We start from the raw sequence: 20,388 nt of genomic DNA on the forward strand, positions 1-20,388 counted from the left end.
TCAATATGTGTTGTGGTTATTTATTTTTTTCTTTTTACACAGGCCTATAGTCTGTGTTGCCATAGTTAATGGCCGGTTGCCTAGCAACGCCTTAAACAACCTGTTGTCGAGAGAAGCTAACAAGCTAGCTCAGTGAAACATTTTGGATCTTTACAAACTGCCCAGAAACACATGTCGCTTTGTAAATAATGGATCGAGAACTGAATGAAGAAGAACTGCAGGACTTGTACGCATGGATAGATAAAATACCTCTGTCCCGGCCCAAAAGACACATCACAAGAGACTTCAGCGATGGAGGTAGATGTCTTTGGTTAGGCCAGCGGTCCACAGAGGGGATAAAATATGCAGGCAGCAGCAGAAATATGACCCAACCTAGTCTTAAGCTCCGTGTTATAACTTTGTCACGTATATCCAGCTACAATCATCTTGTTTTTGGTTGTTTTAACGCAGTTTAGCAGCTCAAATATCTGTTTGTTTGTTTGCTTGTGGATTGACTCTCTGCTGAACCCTCTGCAGTGATGGCTGCTGAGGTTGTAAAATATTTCTTCCCAAAGCTTGTCGACCTGCACAACTACATCCCTGCAAACTCCACACAGCAGAAGCTCAGTAACTGGAACCTTCTCAACAGGCAAGACACCTGCCATTTTTATTGATTTGTTTACTTAAATTGCATGTGCTGTGAATAGGATATGAAATGATTGCATGAAAAGCAACAAAAAAAGCAACAAAAATGTAACCCCATGGCTGGAAAAAGCACTAAAATAAACCAAAATTGTCATCCCCGATTTATATCTCTTTAATCCATATGGCAGTCATTACCAAATGTTTAAATTTTCAGTAATATCTTATCTAAACACTGACACAGAGAGGGAATATAGGCTGACCTTTTGTTGAGCACCACGATGGGCCTCTGTGTCTGGCGATGAGAACCACTTCAAACACACTCAAACAATCCTCTCCCTGGCAAAAAGCCAGCCACAGATTTTATGAGTCTTAAGTCACAGTAAACATATTGGCCCCTGTGATGTTCATCATTACCATACATCATCAGTGAAATCACTTTCAATCTGCTGCTCCTATTGTGACTAGTTTTGTAAACTAAAAACAGCTGTGTGTGTTTGTTTTTATTTTATTTATTTTTTTCTTGTGGACAGGAAGGTGTTTTCCAAGCTGAACTTTCACATGCCCGAGGAGACAGTGAAGAGGATTGCATTGAGCACTGCAGGAGTGATAGAGCCTGTGCTGAGCGCCCTCAGGGAGAAGATAGAAAAGAAACTTGAGCACACCACAGACAATATACCGGTGTGTATATTTGTTTGGACTCTATACGTTACTCTCTTTCTTCCACAAACCTTTCCTCTGTATAAGTAAGCAAAGCATTGTTCCATGAAAGATTACCACTTTTTCAAACATTTTTCCCCCTTTTTGAATCAGGATTTGGAATACTATGACACCAGGAACCAGGAGAAACATCATACAGGTGGAGTAGCTTTTATGTTAGTATATTCACACAAACCCTAACACACTTTTTATTCCACACATTAGTAATAATTGTCTTGCAAACATGATCCTCTGATGCCTGGCGTCATATTTGACCTCACAGGACAGAAACAAGAAGTTACAAGTTATTTATGAAGAAGTTAAACAACTGTGATTAAGTCCGGGAAATTGTGACGTCAACAGAATTACACAATGTGGACTGCTGAATTGATAAAAATGTGATGACTGTATTTTGACATATCATCCTTGTGCAGAATATCTTTCTGTTATTATCATTTGTGGAAGGTATTTGCTGACACAATCAGTCACTGACCCAGATCCAAACTGCATAGTCCAAATTTTAACTTTTTTTAGCACAGGGAGGGAAGTGGGAGTAATTTTAGACACTTTTTAATGATGCTCTATCTACTGGTCAGCTGACAAACACAAAATCAGCATATTCAAGAGGCACTGACGTGGTTCTTGTGGTTGAGTGACGGCTGTGAAGGTTGATTCTGCCTCTGAAATTATGTTCTCCTGCCTTTCTCTTCCTGTCTTGTCAGCAATTTGTGCCCTGCTAACAACTTAATGCTAATCTGTCCCAGAGATAGCGGTTAGCACACACAGACACAAACATACCTACAGTAATGATTAGAGACCTTCAAGGAGTGAAAGGGTGACATGTCTCTCTTCCGTTTCCCACACCTCATCTGTCCCTGAAACTGTCCTTTTAAGCTGACCTCAGACCAGCGCCTCCTCCCACAGCTTTTTCCTCCTCCATCTACACCCCATCCGCTATCAGACACACAGCTGAGGTCCTCATATCAGCTCACAACATCACCAGATGGCCATGATCGGTGTCCTGAGCTCAGCACTGCTACACCTCAAGGCCTCTCTTTCTCCATCTTCTAATCTAATCGTACCTCTCGTTTCCTCCCTCTTTCTGCTTCTTCTCATTGCCTGCAAGATTTGTGTCCTTGAAGGTTTCCAACAACAGCAGATTTTTCAGTCGCAGTGGTTCATATTTTTGTTGGGGAAATTTCATAGCTTTGTTTTGTTGTCTTCAGAAATTCATCAGACTGAAACAAAACATCTGGCTCAAATGGCAGGAGAAGAAATGAAAAAAGATGAAAAGAGTAGACTGAAAAATGGGTATGACCAAAAACAAAAATCACAAAAAAGTTTAACATGAATCAAATGAATCAGTTGCAGTGTTGACAATAACGTCTCTGTGGTTTTTGCTGTACAGAAAACCGCTGCAAACGGTGCAGTTTTACTCAGACATGGACCCTACTTTACGACTAATTCTGCAAGAAAAGGAGCAAGCTGTGATGGCTTTGCAGGAGACAGTGGAGGTACACACACACACACACACACACACACACACACACACACACACACACACACACACACACAGTTCAATCCAGGAAACACATGCTGCTGACTGGTAGAACATCTGCAAACAAACTTCTCTTCTCGTTTTGATGCTCTGTAGGGGAACAGCTATGTCATACAGACACCAGCTGTAATTTTGCAGATGTGTGTGTATGTGACACAGAAATTTAGGTGTGTGTGTGTGTGTGATACATATGCGTCACAAGCTGTTTCAGCAGTGGTCAGTGACTCAGTATCAGCTCAGCGGATATAAATCTTTTTTTCCTTTCTTTCCCGTCTGTGGCCACATCTGCATGTTAAGAAAGAGACACAATACGGACACCTACGTGCAACGTTTTCTTTTGACTTTTCAGGGTGTGAAATCATCAGTTTCAGAATAATACATCCTCTCCTTTTACCACATCCCTTTGCATCCCCCTTTGTGTGTGTGTGTGTGTTCGTGTGTGTGTGTGTGTGTGTGTGTGTGTGTGTGTGTGTGTGTGTATAGATCCTCCAGATGAAAGTCAACAGGTTAGAGCATCTGATTCATTTGAAAGATATGCGCATTGAAGACCTGACGCGGCATCTGGAGACATACAAAGCTAAAAGCCAAACCCACTGACACTATTAATATGTAAAACACAGACTCAAACACAGAGAATAAGTCTTATCATCAACTGCAATAAACTATAATTTAGAAAACTTCAGTCCATCATGGCACACGATAAGTTCTTTATTGTCCTACCAGCTAAAAGCATCATATCTGTTGAAATGCATTGTCAGCTTTACAGATGTTATGTTTCAATACTGTCTGTTTTTCAGTAAGTAGTGTTTTTGTGATGCAAAAGCAGAGTTTAGTAAATTCATTTTTATTAACATTAGTTACACCATTCAAAATCAAGAAATGTAGGTACTAGTGATATATTTTGTGGAGATTGGAGTGTGAGGCCATGCAATAACTGCCTTTTATGTAATAGATATTTTTGCATCCCTAAAGATATTGCATATTATGTCCTTGATTCTGTTGTGAATGATTTATTATATTTAGCCTGTTTTGTGAGAAAGAGGAGTTGTTTGATTAACAATATAAATAGTTGCCTTGAGTTTTAAATGTGTTTTGCAGAGTGTTTTCAGTATCTGTAGTCTTCTTTGACTTCTGTGCCTTTACACAGCCTCTGTCTTCTGACCGCCAAAGTGCTCAATAAATCAAGTAACCACTTTAATTTTCCAAATTGTCTTTTTGAATATGAGCAGAGTGCAGCAAATAAACAGAGCGCAGATGGGAAGCTTGCTGCTGCAAACTAGATGATATGCAGTGTTAAATTTATATTCTGCAACCGACACTTCCTTCCAAGTCTGAAAAACATCATTCATTTTCTATGACACTCTTTTTCCTGTTTAGGGCGTCATCATCAGTTAGCAGTGCGCTGTAATAATGCGGTTATGAATTACTTGAATTTTCACAGAATAGATGCATAATGAAGCTGACAGATGACCAAATATAGTAAAGCACTGCTGACACAACAGCCACAGCCTTACTTACACAAAGTATCTGATTGTGCAAGTGACATCCCAGATAGCAAAACTGCTGTAGCCCAGATCTGGCCCACACCCAACACTTTCGGCACTGTCATCTGGCCTACATACTGCATGGAATGATGGCACTTGGGCGGTCCGCTGCTGTTTCCCAGATCTGGGCCACAAGCAAGCCATAGCAATGCCATATGTCAACCAAGGAAAACCAGATAAACCAGAACTGGCCAACGTCCAGAATACACATACCCAAGAGCACTGCATCTTTACCAGAAAAGGCCCACATTTGATTGGGGATATTTGGGCCATATTTGCTATTTTACATGTGGGCCATTTCAGGCTCATATCCATTTTGTCCAGGCCAGAAGAAGGCCAGCAGTGCCGCACCATTGCCTGGTATGCTATCTGGGACAGGCTTGGGTGAGTTGCTCCATGTTGTCAAATTACATCAGATAAGACCAAGTGCTGCGTCTCTGTCAGTCCCTGTGTTGTCTTTGATCTGTAAAATAACAGGAGAATGGTGACCTGCTGAGATGTTTAGGAGCAGCTGATCTTCTCCAGCTGCCTGCTGCTGTGACTGAGCTCTATTGTGGTAATTACCTTCATATCACCTGATCAATCACCAGCATTGTTACGCTTGAAGCAATACAATGAAATCAATTTTGTCTGCACTGCTTACCTTTTAGCTTGGTAAGCAGTGCAGGTGCTCACAAAACTCTGCTTAGGTTAAAAGCACACTGGTGCAGATAATCTTGACCCATATCTTCTTCATTTAAGTGCCCCCTTAATCTGTTCACATTTAGCACATATTTTTAACTAAACCTTTTTAACAGGTATGATTCCAGTTTTGTGGAAAAGTACCTTTGTAGTACCCTTACACAAAAGTAGTGACGTCTTAGATTTCAACAACTGCTGTCCAATATCTAAATTTCCCCTCTTAGCAAAGATCTTTGGATTATTGGTCAATTTACAACTACACGCCTTTGCTGATTCACTAAATTTACTACACCCTCAGCAGTCTGGTTTTCTACCAGGTAACAGCACAATAACAGCTGCAGTTTCAGTCATTAATAACATTGTCTCCTGCCTAGATAAAAAAACAATCTTGTGCTGTTCTCTTCATTGACCTCTAAAAAGCATTTGATACCATCAATAATAAAATCCTACTTCATAAACTACAGCCTGTAGGCTTAGATGAAGTCATGCTTAATAGGTTCCACTCTTACCTTACAGAGAGAACTCAGACTGTTGTTGCTGATGGTGCCTAATCAAGACCTCTTACCATCAGGAATGGGGTGCCACAGGGGTCTGTCATTGGTCCACTGCTGTTTACATTATACATAAATAACATAATTCTTCCTAATTAATACTTCAATGTCCTTTTTTTTTTTGCACATGATACAATTTTATATGCCCCAGGTTCCACCCCATCCCGGGCTATGACTCAGTTTCAGTCTGCCTTTGATGCTTTCAAATTACCACTCCTTAATCACAGACTATTATTATTAATAATTACAGGTATTTTCCACCTCCACCTTTGACTCTGACTATCCTGCCATTAAAACTTAAAATGGCACCCATATTACTCTTGCTGAGTCATACAAATACTTTGTATTGGCTTGACTATAATTCAAGATTCATATTCAACATTTGACTCAGACATTAAAAAACAAAGTTTCAAAGCTTCTTGTATAGAATCAAAGGTTGTCTGTCTTCTTCCAAGCATAAAACTATTGTGCAGTCAACCTTCATGTCTGTCCTTGACTATAGAGATATTCTGTATTGTAATACTGCCCTATCTACACTTCAGCAGTTAAACCTTGTGTATCGTAGTGCATTACACTTTATCACAAATGACAAATTTCGTACTCATCATTGTTCTCTGTGTCACAAGGTTGGTTGGACTTCCTTACAGTCAAAAGGAAATAACCATATCATGTTACTCATCTCTAATGTTGCAGCTTCTAACCTACCTCACATGGTTTCTCTCATTTGAATCTAGTAACTACAGTGCACAATCCAGTAACTACTTAACCTTAGATATCCCTCATGTTCACACTAATGTTGGCAGAACTGGTTTCAGGAATGAACTGCCCTCAAACTTGAGTCTTTCATTCCTCGTGGAGATTTTAAAGCTTTAATATCTGTTGGTTTTTTACAATTCTTGTAACTGTTTTTATTAATTCATTGTTGATTGTGTAGTTTTGTTGTTTCTGTCTGCTGATTGTGTTTTTGTCTTATGTATGTTTCTTGTCCTCAGGTCTCTCTTGAAAAAGAGATCTTAATCTCAATAAGACTGCCTGACTAAATAAAGATTAAACAAAAGTAAAATAAAAAAAAAATACATTTAGCAATGAATAACACTGTAATACCAGTATCATAAAGTATACAGTGTAAATGTGGGTTAGACTGATTCACCAGTTTACTAAAATGCAGACATTGTCCAGGCAGAGTTTACAGCTACATAAAAACAGTCTGTAACACCTGCAGTTTTTTTCCACATTTAGTTAATTTCATCATACATTTCTGTTTATAATTAAATTAAATATAGCAACGTATTATATACCCCTGAGTATGTGCGATGAATCACCTGCCCACAGCTGCCGCAAAACCACCATCTAACCTCACTGGTTTGAGTTTGTTTCCATTTAGAAGACCTTTCTACCCTGATGAGAGTGAAGTTCTGATGGAAACAGCACATCTGCTTATTATAAATATCTGCTTTATCATCTATTTTGTATAAAAATATTAATTTAATTAATTAATTACCTTATATATTTTATTGAAAGAATGTTTACTACATAAAAAAACTTTTTCTACAGTCTCTTTTTTCTTTCTTTAAAGGAATTTCCATCTCACTCAGGACACTTCAAGACAAAACATAACATATATTTATAACTAACTGACCCTTTAAACATCCCTGATCTCATGTAACATCAAGGTCCCAAATAGAATAAGGAAGGACAAACATGAAAAAGAAAATATTTTTAGGAGAAACCAGTACAAAACATCAGCTATCGACAAAAATATTAGTCAAAGTCAAACCTTAGTTTGCAGTATTTGTATATTAAGTACAAAATCATACAATACGGTAGTGCAGCAAACATGATGTTGGTAGCTTACTATAATCTTTAATGATGAGGCCAATTTGCTCTATAAGTTAGTACTAAAATAGTTGACAAAATAGTCACCACAAGGTCCATTTAGTAGCTGCTCTGGAGCTTTTGATCATATTATATGCTCTTCAGCAGATGGAGTTTTTCCAGTTGTCGTGCAATTACAGATGTTGATTTTTCTGATCATTTTGAGCACTTCTCGTCCATGATGTGACAGTATATTAGTATAAATAATACTATTAACAGATTGTGTTGAGATTATTTTGTCAACTGTTGCTTCCAAGGTCCTGAATGAACTTTAAAGCCAACATTAAAGACGTTGCTGACAGAGTACAATAATGTTGAGGGTGCAACACAGAATGAGAGCTGGAATAATGTAGAATAATGGAAGAGCTGTACGGTAAGGACCAGAAACTCATTCCTGAGGATCAACACCTACAATAGAGGATTATATAGAGGAGAAACAGCGTGAAGTGCTGATAAATAGCAAAGATAATTCTCTTTGTATGAATGTGTGTGTTGCACCAACACACAGGAGAGGAATGTGAAGCAAAACTGCTAAACAGAGCAGCTATTGATGACTGCTGATGAATCATATTCATCACCATACTGTTGTTTGGGGACTAGATTTACTCTGCTACACTCAGACATGGGTGACCACACCCTTCAGTCTCTAAAGAGGTACGCCGACCTAGGCAGTGCAGGATAGAGGGATCATGCAGGATCAGATGATAGAAACTCACAGGAAGGAAAGAGGAGTGCTGGCTCATCCAGGAAACAGCAAACCTGACCTTCACCTCACTTCCTGAGAGGGAGGGCTTTAAACTCGCTGACTCTGCCCTCCTGACACCACATCAGACCACCCATTTAAATGAGCATAAAACAAAAAAATCCTCCTCAGTTAAGAAAACATGATGAGGCTGAGTGAAGTTTATTTACACTCATAAACATGCTTTGTGATCATATTTCTCACAAATCCTGACATCAGGAAAAACTGGGGTCAGACTTAAACTAAACACCCTCTGCTCATTCAGGCAGTGGTCACACGCACACACTCTGAATATTTCCTGGAAAGCCTTTGTGTGCAGCTGACTGGCATTGCTGAGGGCAGGACTTGAGGTTTAAGGAGTCTCTTGGGAATACCATACAACATTCAAACTCCCCAGACGTCTTTACAACACATAATGCAGATTCGAACAACAGGGACTGTGTGATAGAACATGTATAGGTTCACTGAGTCATCCTCACGTTGTCACAGCCACCCAGCCATGAAAATTAGTGACTATCCAACATTTCCTCACATGCATGTCATATGAATTCCCACTTTTCAACAGTATTTTCATCTGTATTCTTATACTTCGTGCTCTTAAGCTGATCTTGGTCCATTGTTTGTCTTTTTAAGTTCTTGCTGCCGTTTGTGATAAAACCAGAGCATTTGTGTAACATGGTGTTAGTTCTCCTCCTATTGGTATCTATGTGTACTACACTAATGTTTCCCAACCAGGGCCACTTGTGCCCCAGTTGGTACTTCTGCAGCTGCCAGTGTTGAAAGAAGTATTCAGAGTCTTTAGATAAGTGAAATTACCAATCCAACAATATAACATTACTTAACTTTGCTTACAAGTAAAAGTGATGAATAAGTAGTAAAAGTGCAGAAGTATTATTAGTAAATTATTAGATTGTTAATACTGATTCACTGACATATAAGTAGCATATTTTGGTTGATGCTGAGCTAGTTTTAAATACTCAGGTAGTTCAGTCTTTGAAAATGAATTGAATATTTGAGCTCATGTTTGTATGGATAAAACCTAAAATTCAAATTATAACTACAACTGTCAGACATAGTGGGTAAAAAAGTACAATATTTGCCTCTGAAATGTAGTGGAGTATAAGTTTGTGTGGCATAACATGGAAATACTCAAGTAAAGTGCCTCAAATGTACTTAAGTATAGCACTTGAGTAAATGTTTTTAGTTATTTTGTACTACTGGCAGCTGCCAAGAGGAAAGATTATTTAAAAGCACAGCTAATTCACATATATACAGCTCTGGAAAAAAGTGAGGATACCATTGTACAATTATCAGTTTCTCAGGTTTTACTATTTATAGGCATGTGTTTGATCTAATTTTTGTTTTATTCTATAAACTACTGACAACATTGCTCCAAAATTGTCAAAATAAGAAAAAAGATGCAGTGTTTTCAGACCTCGATTAAGGCAAAGAAAACAAGTTCATATTCACTTTTAAAAAACCAAATACTAATGTTTTAACTCAAGGAGAGTTCATGATCAATATTTGGTGAAATAACCCTGATTTTTAATCACAGCTTTCATGCGTCCTGGCATGCTGGGTGACTTTATGCCACTCCTGGTGCAAATATTCAAGCAGCTCTGCTATGTTTGATGGCCTGTGACCATCCATCTTTCTCTTGATCACATTGCAGAGGTTTTCAATGGGGTTTAGGTCTGGAGATTGGGCTGGCCATGACAGGGTTTTGATCTGGTGGTCCCCCATCTACACCTTGATTGACCTGGCTGTGTGGCATGGAGCATCAGTCGTCAGAGTTGGGGAACATTGTCAGAGCAAACGGAAGCAAGTTTTCTTCACTGACACTGTGGCTTGTAAGCCTCTCCAGGTCTGTGTAACCATTAGAGGACTAGGTGTTGGGAAAAACTGAAAACTGGACTCATCAGAGAAGATTACCTTACTCCAAACCTCTACGGTCTATTCCTTATGGTCTTTTGCAAACCTCAGCTGGCTCTTCTTTGCTTCTCATTGATGAAGGGCTTTTTTCTAGCTTTGTATGACTTAAGCTCTGCCACTAGGAGCCTGTTTCAAACCGTCCTCGCCCAGCACTTCACCCCAGCTGCTGTTTACCATTCTTTTTCTGGGTCAATTGATGTCATCCTACAGCTGTTGAGTGACAGTTGAAGGAGTTGGTGGTCATCCCAGTCAGTGGTGAGTCATTTTCACCCTCTGCCGGTCTGTAGCTTTGTTGTTCCCAGTGTCTGCTGCTTGAAACTTTAAGGATGGAAGTAACCCGAAGCTCACTGCCTCCCTCTGCCAGTAAAGCCAGAACTGAACCTTTCTTTCCCTCACTCAAAACTTTTCTTTTCAACCTTTTTGGCGTGGTCAATAATTATTTTTTGATTCCAGTTACTTTTGAGGTACTACCAGCACTGTTTTAGCCATCCAGCTGGTCCTATTGCAAGATAGTGATGACCACAGCAGTGGTTTTTATACTTTTCCTTGTTAGAATAGTTAAGAATAATCAATTAAATAATGACTACCTCATTGAGTAGATTGATTGGTGTGCTTGTGCTGGCATTCAACAGACACTGGAGTGAAATGGCTGACATACATGTAAACATACTGATTTAAGGACATTTTGGAGTGGCCTCTTAACTTTTTCCAAAGCTGTACATTTATCCATATATTTGTTTATGAAGAAAATAAATACACAAAGAGCATTACAAGTTTAGTGTTAGTCCCTGTTACTAAACCATCAGCTGATAAGTTGAGTGCACGGGACATCTCCCACCAACCTGAGTCAATTGTGACATTTTACGAACTGTGATTAAGTTTGCGAACACTAGTTAGTGTGCAAGGAGAGAAAGCTAAATAGAAAGCTGAGTGATGGAATGTTTTAAATCCATCCAGCCTCTGCCACTCCAAATGGTAGCACAAATGTAAACTTGAACATCAGTCTTGTATTTAAAATAACTATAACATACACTTTTATTTAAATAATGGTGTTAAATAACATACAAGAGACATAATAAATACTGTTGAAGGCTGTTGGGGGACAGAGAGAACAGGATGGAAACCACTGAACCAAACAATGTTCACACACAAATCAACACAGTAGAAGAGAGGTACCAAAATAGGTTTTATTTTACATAAGAACATTGTCAAAACTTGAAAACATTTTGCATATAAACCTTTTAAAACAAGAAGACAATGTTTAAATTTCACAGATTGTACAAAATATTGACAAAAAAAAGATTTTCATGAGTGATTCATACACTTCTTTTGCATCTTTATTTGAACCCATCACCAAAGTAAATGAAGAGTGCAGCCTTTAAACTGCCATTCAGAGGTCAAGTAAACATCAGGACGCCTTCCAAACACGAGTAGTGTCCGCTGCTAGTTGTGTCTTTCTCACCTGGAGTCTATTGTGAGGCTGTGCAGTGTTTCTGTGCACGCTCTTCAGACATATCACATGCCAAGTTCACATGGAGCCGTGTAGTTAATAAGAATCACTTTAAACCTCGGGTATCCCTTCGTTATTTAAGGCTTGAATCTGAATATTGGAAGTATTTCCTTGTTTTTGAAAAACAAAGCTAAACAAAATCAAAAAAGCTTCACACACAATAAAACTAGCACCAACTTGCATGTTGTTTTAGCTCGAGCATTAACGACATTCATCTTTAAAATAAAAAAAGGAAGAAAGCTTGTTTTTGTGCACTACTGGAACTCATGTCGTCACACAAAACTAATTGGAAGTTAAACAAACTCATGAAGTGTGAGATACTATTTTTATTAGGAGTTGTGTGTTGAAATCTAAATCCTTCAAGTGATCTTGTTTAGCAAAGACTGAAATACTTCACAGTCCTTCAATTCTTGAAGTGCAGAAAATGTAAACATTTACAGTAGAACAGAGCTTTTGTTTGTATTATTTCCTTTGTGAGAGCCCTGTCCGCGTAATCTTCAATGTCAGACATCTACTGTAAATAAATGGTGCAATAAAATGGTGATGCAGCAATAAAAATGTCACCTTAGTTGAATGTGTTTTTCAATTTTTTGCATCAGCAGACTTTAATTTTTTGAATTAACTTTGCATATCCTCAAATCAAATAGTTCCTTTCTTGTTTCACGACTTCACTTTATCTACTTGAGTATTACCAGATTCAATTAATAGACTTCAATATACAGAATATATGCCAAAGTTCAAACATTTGCTTGCACAATAAGCTCTGTCTAACAACGAGCAGCTGTCCTGGGGATCTCTTAATGGCCAGTGTGAACATGGGGAATGATTACACAAAATAAAAAAAATCAATTTCCTGAGAATTAACATTTAACCACGTCTCAATAAGCTCTAAAACAAAAGAGTTGGCAGATAGTTACAGGCACTACTAATCATCTCAATCAAGCCACTATAAATTTCCTCATGCACGGCCCTGATAATCAAAACAAGATGGATGACTTCTTGATGAGGAGTACAAATCACAACTTCCTCCAGTGGAAAGCCCCACTGATACTGAGCTGTTTTATCGTTACTCTTCCCATTTTACTAAGTCAACTTGAATTTAAAGTTAGAAAGGCAGATTTTCTTTTAGCAGCACCAGAACGTTTTTTTTCTTTCCTCTCAGGTGGTTTCACAGTTAACGCCACAGCAAGTGTTGGTGCAGCATCTCATGTCTGTCCGTAGTGGCTGCCCTTTCACCCACAACTAATTAACACCAAACTATCACCAGTCTAACAGAAAATAAACCACATTACTACCAATCTGACACAACTGTATATTAAATATAGAAACTGAGACAACCATTCAACCTCAAGACTTGAGTGCCTATAGAAACATACTGTATCTCTCTTTATGCAGGTGGAAGTTTAACTAAATCAGGCCATTTGTTTCTAAAAAGCTGTGATTCTCAAAAATATTTCACAGCTCACTTTTCATACCTGTATGATTTCATATAGGTGGGCTCCATGTAGTGAATGAATCTCTTACAATCACCACATTTAATAATAATAATAAGTTCATACACCAGCAACGTTTGATTAAACAATCCTCTCACTGACTTGTGTTCAAAGAGAAGAGCCGACTAGTGATTCAGTGTGAGAGAAAAATGGCACTTGTACAAATCGTTCTGCGTATAATTAGTGTCACCTGTCGGATTCCAGTTCGGCTAAACCAGAAATTAATGATCAGAGTCAAAATCATTTTCAGCACGAATCACTCCTCTTGCATACAACTAACAGAAATTAATGCAGATCCAAAAGCAAAGATAAACACTGCACTGATTGCAAGCACATGTAGATTAGGGCGACTACTTGCTGTCGCCTTGCAGGCATAAGCATTTAATATGCTTTAGATTTTAAACTATGGCATCTTTCTCATTCCTAAAAAAATGTCTTTTTCCAAAAAGAGTGGAAGGTGAAAAAAAAACAAACAAAAAAAAACGTTCCCTTTTATCTTGTCCTTCCTACCTCTCGCTTCCACTTGTCCTTCGCCTTAAATCCTTACATTTTCTCTCTTTGCTGCTTAGATTTAAGACTGAAGTGTGTTGTTCACCAAACCAGCTGCAAAGCTATCCCACCCTTCATCTGAAGCTCAGTGCTCTCTACCTCACAAACAAGACAAGTCCTCAACAGGTTGTCCTGTCCTGCGCGGAGGCCGAGTCACTGCCCGTCTTGCTTCTCTCTAATCAAGTCTGGTTCGGCTTTGGACTTATGAGGGGAGCGCTCAGACTTTGGAGGGCTGTTTGTTCCCTCCATGAACATGGTGGGGATGTCCTGGCCGAAGTAGATCTTACTGTTAGCTGCTACGGCCTGGTACTTCATCAGCTGCAGGTACTGCGGGGTTAACTTCAACTGTAACAAATAGGGAGAAAGACAAGAACATATGGGTATTAGATGTTGTAATTGGTCATGTGTTTGTGTTTGAAACTGTGTCACCATCATCTTTTACCCGGTTTGCTTCGGCAGACTTGGCAGCAGTGTAAAATTCTGCATCAGCCTTTGCCCTCTCCCTCGCCAGGAAGGCAGCATCTGAAACAAAGAGATGGTGTCCAATGAGACAGATGCACTCATACGCAAACACAAACATCCATCCATGATAAAGTGGAGAGGCTAACCCTCTATTTCAGAGATCTTCTTCTCCGTCTCTTTCTCCATCACTTTCTGTTGGAACTGGATCTCTGCTACCTGGGCCACTTTCTGAGCCTCTGCAGGAAACACAAACATGAGTTTCAACAGCTGAAGGAAGGAAGTTGCGAGCGAATCATAGATAGTAGTTATACATGAATGACTGAAGAGGGGAAACTGACAAAATTGTAATTGCGGTCATGTAAATTATAACTGGCTAGCTGGCTGAATTACAGTAAAAAGCTGCCGCATTTACCAATAATGGCCTTCTTCCTCTCAGTCTCTGCTTCCTTTTCCACCACCTTCTGAGTCTGAGCCGTGATTAACAGACGAGTCTTCTCTGCTTCCCTGCACATATACACACACATAAGAAAACAATAAAAGTTCTCACAAATAGTTTCCTTTCCGCTGTGGTCTTACTTGAACTGAGTGGGTGGGTCACATGCAAGAATGTGAAATCTACACTAAGACTGTGCTGGTAAGTGCAGATTTGCAAACTCACATGAGTTCAAAGTTCCTCCTTATAGACTCGGGGATCTTTGGCTTGGTAACACGGACTGCCTTAATCGGGATGTTTAAATAGAGCAGAGAGAAAACAGAGAGAAAGAAAATGACCCTTTGCTCACAATTAAACTGCCAACAGATTTCACAGAGTGAATGACTGATTGATAGTGAGGATAGTTATGGTTTTAGGTTGATGAAAGAGTTTTTTGTCAGTTATCGTGACCAAGATATGTGGGTAAGCGCTGTTTCTAAATGACCTCAAACATATTTTTAGCCTTTCTGTACTTCACTTTGTTGAGTACTTATCGGCCAACGTATATGCCAATAAATATGTGATGATGCCATGTGACGGGTTGAGTTTTTTCACATGTTCCTTTGTTTCATGTTTCCATTTTAACCAAATGTACTGTATCTCACCACAGCAGTACAGGAGCAGGAGTCATTTAACAAACAGTTTTTAAATAGCAGTGACTAAATTGGTTTGCAAACTAACCAAATTTTATTTTATATCCAGTATATTGTGGCCAGATTCTTCAATGAGTCACCTAATTACTATTTTAGTCTACTGCTCAAGTTATGTGTGTGTATGTGTATAAATATCTACCTGTATTGTGAGTCCCGGGGCCATAGAATTAAGGTCTTTCTGCAGGGCAGTCTTCAGGTTCTCATCTATGATGTCTGCAAAACAAAAACCACAAGCTGTTTGAATACACAACATGTGTGGCACACTTTCAGGTTATTTCAGGACTGAATACATAGCATATGTTTTCCGAGTGTTGAGTTCAAACTTTCCGTCTCATTAAAGATGCGTACTAACCAAACAACTCGATGTAGACCTCCTGTAGTGTGTGCACACTGCAGAACTGGTTCAGTTCGTGGTGAATCTTGTTGAAAATTAGAGTTTTGTCATAATCAGCAGTGTAGTTCCTCACGATATCCACAACTACAAATAAATAAACGAAAGAAACAGTTAGACTATCGTAATGCTGATGAGACAACAAAATAAGGAACTTTTGCAATTATGTTAGAACATTTTCTACCTGCTGAGGGGACCAGCATGTTGACAACCTCTATTCTGTCAAAATAGATCATCACACCACCACTGTGAAGGAAAGAAAATTGTTGAATACATAATGTATTTTTTTTTATGAATGGATTAATATCTCAGCAGCTACATAACTCCATGTTTCTTTACCTTGTTCCACAAGGCACATTCTTGATCTCATCAGTTTGGAGAGTAGTCTGAAACACAGAGATTCAAAACATCATCTGATACTGATCACGATACTTCTCCTACTACATGGGTACACTAATTAACATGTGTCTGGATTCAACATGTGACCATCATTTCTACAAGTTGTTTTTCAACCTTCCTGTTTATGAATATATGCAACACAACCCGAGATACAGCTGTGCACGTTTGTTTACAACTAACCTCTCTCTATAATACATACAACACATATTCCGTTCCTTCTTGACTTTATAAATATTAGTTTGACAAGATAAATTGAATCTTAACTTAGTTCAAGTGATGACAACTGAACCATCTCTATGACTGCTGACTCCCTTGATGCGTTCAAGAAAAGCCTGAAAACTCAGCTCTTCTTTGAACACCTCGACTTGCTGCACTACTTTGTTGTTTATGATATTTCTTAAGCTCTTGTCTACTTTTCTATTCACTTGTCTTCCAGTTGTTTCTTACTCAGATCTATTAAAAAAAAAAAAAAACAACTTTCTGTCTAGCAATCTTTCTCACTGCACTTGTACCTGGTCAGCTACTTGAGAATTTGTACCACGGCTCTTACTGAGTCACTGTCCTGTAACACTTGACTCTCTTGCCTCGCTTGTAAGTCACATTGGATAAAAGCATCTACCAAATGACAAAATATAAATGTATAAAAACTGAACAAACCCCTTTCATTTCAATTTCCATGAGATGAAATTGTTTTGTTATATTGTAATGTGAACGGTTGATTTCATATTCATGTTGCAGCTATTACAGGTTTTTAAAAATTTCAATTCATTTCAAATGAATTTGAATGATTTTTGGGTTCAAATTCAAAGAGGTATAGCAGCATTTCTGCACTTCTGAATGTTAATTAAGTTTCTACAACGGCTACAACCTGAATATGATAGGCTCATGAAACATGAAAGGCTGATTACAAATCCTTAATGACAACCAATACACCCTGATAACATTAAGGGGTTTACTTAGTTTTGCACACCCTACTTATTAGTTATTACTACCTTCCTAAAACCAAGTAGAAATGTATACCTATATCGTGAAAGACGAAACTGTATATGTTTAATGCAAATTGAAAGGATGTTTTAAACATATTTCGAAGCACAACTAATAGTGCATAACCTATTTCTCTGAAATGTAAAATAAAGGCACTAAAGCCACGGTTGAATGACAACCGTTTGCATACTGTAGCAGATTTATTTATAGAAGATGACACTCTGGTTTTCATGTGCAGTGTCTTGCAGCTGAGTCTTATATTCCTCATGCCTCCACTTTAAGTCCAAGCTTCAAGGTTGAAAGGTGAGTTTACCTGCACTGATCTGTAGGTGGTAATAAAAGGCAGCATAATATGATATCCAGGGCCGTTGGGAATTGTCAGCAAAGCCCCACCCCTGAAAACAGATACAAACAAATGATTAGGTTTGGGTTCTCAACACTTGATTATGTTTAAGGAGGGTGGACAAAAGAAAAGGACAGAAAGGTATTTATTTGGGTGTTTTTATGTTATCATAGAATAAGGTTGCAGTATATTAAAGGGTGTTATTTTGTCCATCTTGTCAACATTATCAACAGTTAAGGTCTCATATCTTGGTTACATGCCATACTAAATATGCTAGTTGTGCACGTTTATTCAATTTCATTTCCCCAAAACTGAGCGACAGCCAAAACTTACTTCCCCACATGAATCAGTTAAGCACAGATAAGTACAAACATGAAGACTTTAAAGATCATGTATCTTAGATAATATTTATTATTACCAGGAAATGAACTTCTTGCAAAAAAGAACGCAAGGTCAGTGTTACAATACCTGTAGTACACAGCAAGGTGTCCTTCCTCTATCTTGTGAATGGAGGAGTGTAACAGGATTGCCATCAGTCCTGCTATTGTTGCAAATACTGCCCCTACATGCGGCATCGTCATCCTTGCAAGCATTCACCTGTAGGTAGAGAAAGGATCATAGACATGCTTACATGTTTATTAATGTATGTAAACCACATGGAATGGTTAAGCCTATGGTCAAACCATTAGAACAATTAGCAGCAAATACATGCATGACTTAACCAAAACTAATGCAGTCTAATACAACAACAGCCCTGCAATAAATCTTACATTTGTGAAGGTTATAATGTCCAGTTTGGTGCTGGCCTTTTAACATGATCATTTTGAAAGTATACGTTTGTGGCGCTGTTGACTTGTATAGTGTAATACTGAGAGGTGTTTCTGATATTCAGTCTATCCTCACTGATGTAAATAAAGGGGACAAGATATTATAATCACCTCTCAATAATCCAACAAGCTATAGATGAGGCAGAAAAAGTATTTTAGTATCATTTATTGCACTGAGCACTGTTTGACAGAGTATACTGTAAGACAGTATACTGTCAAAACATTATGCAGAGTACATTGCACAGCCTGTTGGGTAGTTACAAAGAATGCCTCAGGATGTCATAACTGCCATCAGTCTGTACGATGACTCTCCTCTGTGTCGGGAGAGGAGACTCCTCTTCTGACAGTGAAGACAGACTGCTCACCTGGATTTTTATTTTATTATTTATTACATTGTCCATCACATCTGTTGTATTTCCGATTCATACTTTGATCATCTTTGGGCACTGTCTGTATATGCTACTGTTATCATATGCATACACTCTGTGCAGATTATTCAGGTATCAATATACAGTATATTGTGTAGATTAATCAGGTATCAATACTTAGTACAGGCAATTCTGACATGCATGGACAATGATGCACCTTACTACCGTAGCAATATCCACCTGACTGTGCTATTCTGTCTGGTCTATTTATTATTTATACATTTAGTTTAGTCATTGTAAATAATTTAGTCTTTAATTGCATTTGTTTCTTTGGCATTTTTTACCTCACTGTTGGCTGCTGTAACATCGCTTTGGGATTCATAAAGTATCTATCTATCTATCTATCTATCTATCTATCTATCTATGAGTTCGTTGCTTTTTCTTACTGAAAAAGCTTAAGTTAATGTTGAAGTATAAACAAAACAACTTTAGGTGTCGGTCACCTTCACCACAAACTGTCAGCTTGCATCCCATCCATGATCACATTATTTCCAGTTTGAATACAGATGCACACAAGTCAAAATCGTTAACTGAACGTAACAAACAGTCATTCAAAGTAGTTTACTGAACATTTACAGCGAGTTTCACGTCCCGACAGGTCGAACGTTGTTATAACCCTTTATGGCTGCTGTAACTGGTGAAAATGACATCGATTACTGCGTTACAGTTAACTGTTTAGATTAGAAATTCCTCCAAAAGTAGCCCAAACTGAGCAGCTAACGCTAACAAGCGTTAGCTCACTGAATGACTTGTAGAGACACAACTTAACGAGTAACGTTACATTCCTGTCAACACATGAAGACACATGTTTGCACCACAAATACGTCCCCTTCAATATTAACTAACATCACACGGAATGTCTGAACTTATTCAATTCAACTAATGCAAAATGCTGACAGACCATTTGGGTGCGTTTGCTTGGTAACGCAGCTAGCCGGGGTTAGCTCATAGCAAGCTAGCTCCCATTATATCGGGTGGGCTCGGAAGTCAATTTGTTTTAGCTCAGTGCTAATATTAGCCGGCGTCAAGCAAACGACGTTGACTCACCTGTAAACGGGATAATCAATATTCAAGCGTTAGGATAAAGGGCTGGTGAAAGACAGAGAAAATTACCACTATATCGAGCAGTCTCCCCTCCTGTTCTTCTCGTTCAACGACCCCTCCCCCTCACCTCACCCCGCCTCCCACAGGTTCAGACAGCCCCTGAAGGCAGCACAGTGTACTTGGTAACGTTGTGCTACCTTCAGGGGCCCTCGGAAACATTTCATTTGCTATGGCATACCGTGTGTAGTTAGGTAGTTAGGTATTAGTAGGTCTTTCTGCGGACTAAAATCTAGTTCAAATCCCTGACTCTGGTGAATGGGACCACCAAACATACTGCACGAAAATTGAAATTATTAAAGGTCCCCTCCAGACCTGTTTTAAGATGTATATAAAATACTCTACTTTGAATAAGAACTTGTGTCTGATATGGTTTTTCCACAAAAAAAAGTTAAATGGTCTTGCTTTTAATTGAGACAAATAATATACAACATAAACTGTAAACAAACAAACAAACAAAAGTGTGTTTAGACTGGCTGGCTGCCAGTCTAAACACACTATGGGTATTGACATGTCATAACCAAAAGAACCAGTCTAATTTCCCCAAACAAATATCGCAACACACACACACAC

General features: G+C 38.6%; 2 protein-coding genes across 4 annotated transcripts; one reads left to right on the forward strand and one right to left on the reverse strand.

Annotated features, from left to right (window-relative positions):
• Positions 1 to 85: 85 nt before the first annotated feature.
• spef1 (sperm flagellar 1) lies at positions 86 to 4,076 on the forward strand. Its single transcript, XM_042433192.1, has 7 exons — positions 86 to 297; positions 517 to 628; positions 1,155 to 1,302; positions 1,435 to 1,480; positions 2,547 to 2,631; positions 2,729 to 2,834; positions 3,362 to 4,076. The coding sequence occupies exons 1-7, from the start codon at positions 189 to 191 to the stop codon at positions 3,473 to 3,475; spliced, it is 720 nt and encodes a 239-aa protein (XP_042289126.1). The 5' UTR covers positions 86 to 188; the 3' UTR covers positions 3,476 to 4,076.
• A 7,294-nt stretch (positions 4,077 to 11,370) lies between these two features.
• erlin1 (ER lipid raft associated 1) lies at positions 11,371 to 19,927 on the reverse strand. Of its 3 annotated transcripts, none has more exons than XM_042433178.1 (12): positions 19,828 to 19,927; positions 17,928 to 18,056; positions 17,430 to 17,511; positions 16,073 to 16,119; positions 15,918 to 15,979; positions 15,695 to 15,820; positions 15,482 to 15,555; positions 14,876 to 14,934; positions 14,630 to 14,721; positions 14,364 to 14,453; positions 14,198 to 14,277; positions 11,371 to 14,100 (listed from the first exon to the last, which is right to left on the reverse strand). In XM_042433178.1, exons 2-12 carry the CDS (start codon positions 18,050 to 18,052, stop codon positions 13,909 to 13,911), a joined length of 1,029 nt encoding a protein of 342 aa, XP_042289112.1. In that variant the 5' UTR covers positions 18,053 to 18,056; positions 19,828 to 19,927; the 3' UTR covers positions 11,371 to 13,908. The 3 variants fall into 3 exon arrangements, with proteins under 3 accessions (XP_042289112.1, XP_042289113.1, XP_042289114.1); XM_042433179.1 differs by having other exon boundaries at positions 19,762 to 19,861; XM_042433180.1 differs by lacking the exon at positions 19,828 to 19,927 and adding an exon at positions 19,616 to 19,681.
• Between the last annotated feature and the right edge of the window lie 461 nt (positions 19,928 to 20,388).

The sequence above is a fragment of the Thunnus maccoyii genome, chromosome 14 (assembly GCF_910596095.1).
Source record: "Thunnus maccoyii chromosome 14, fThuMac1.1, whole genome shotgun sequence".
Classification (NCBI taxonomy): Eukaryota; Metazoa; Chordata; class Actinopteri; order Scombriformes; family Scombridae; genus Thunnus; species Thunnus maccoyii.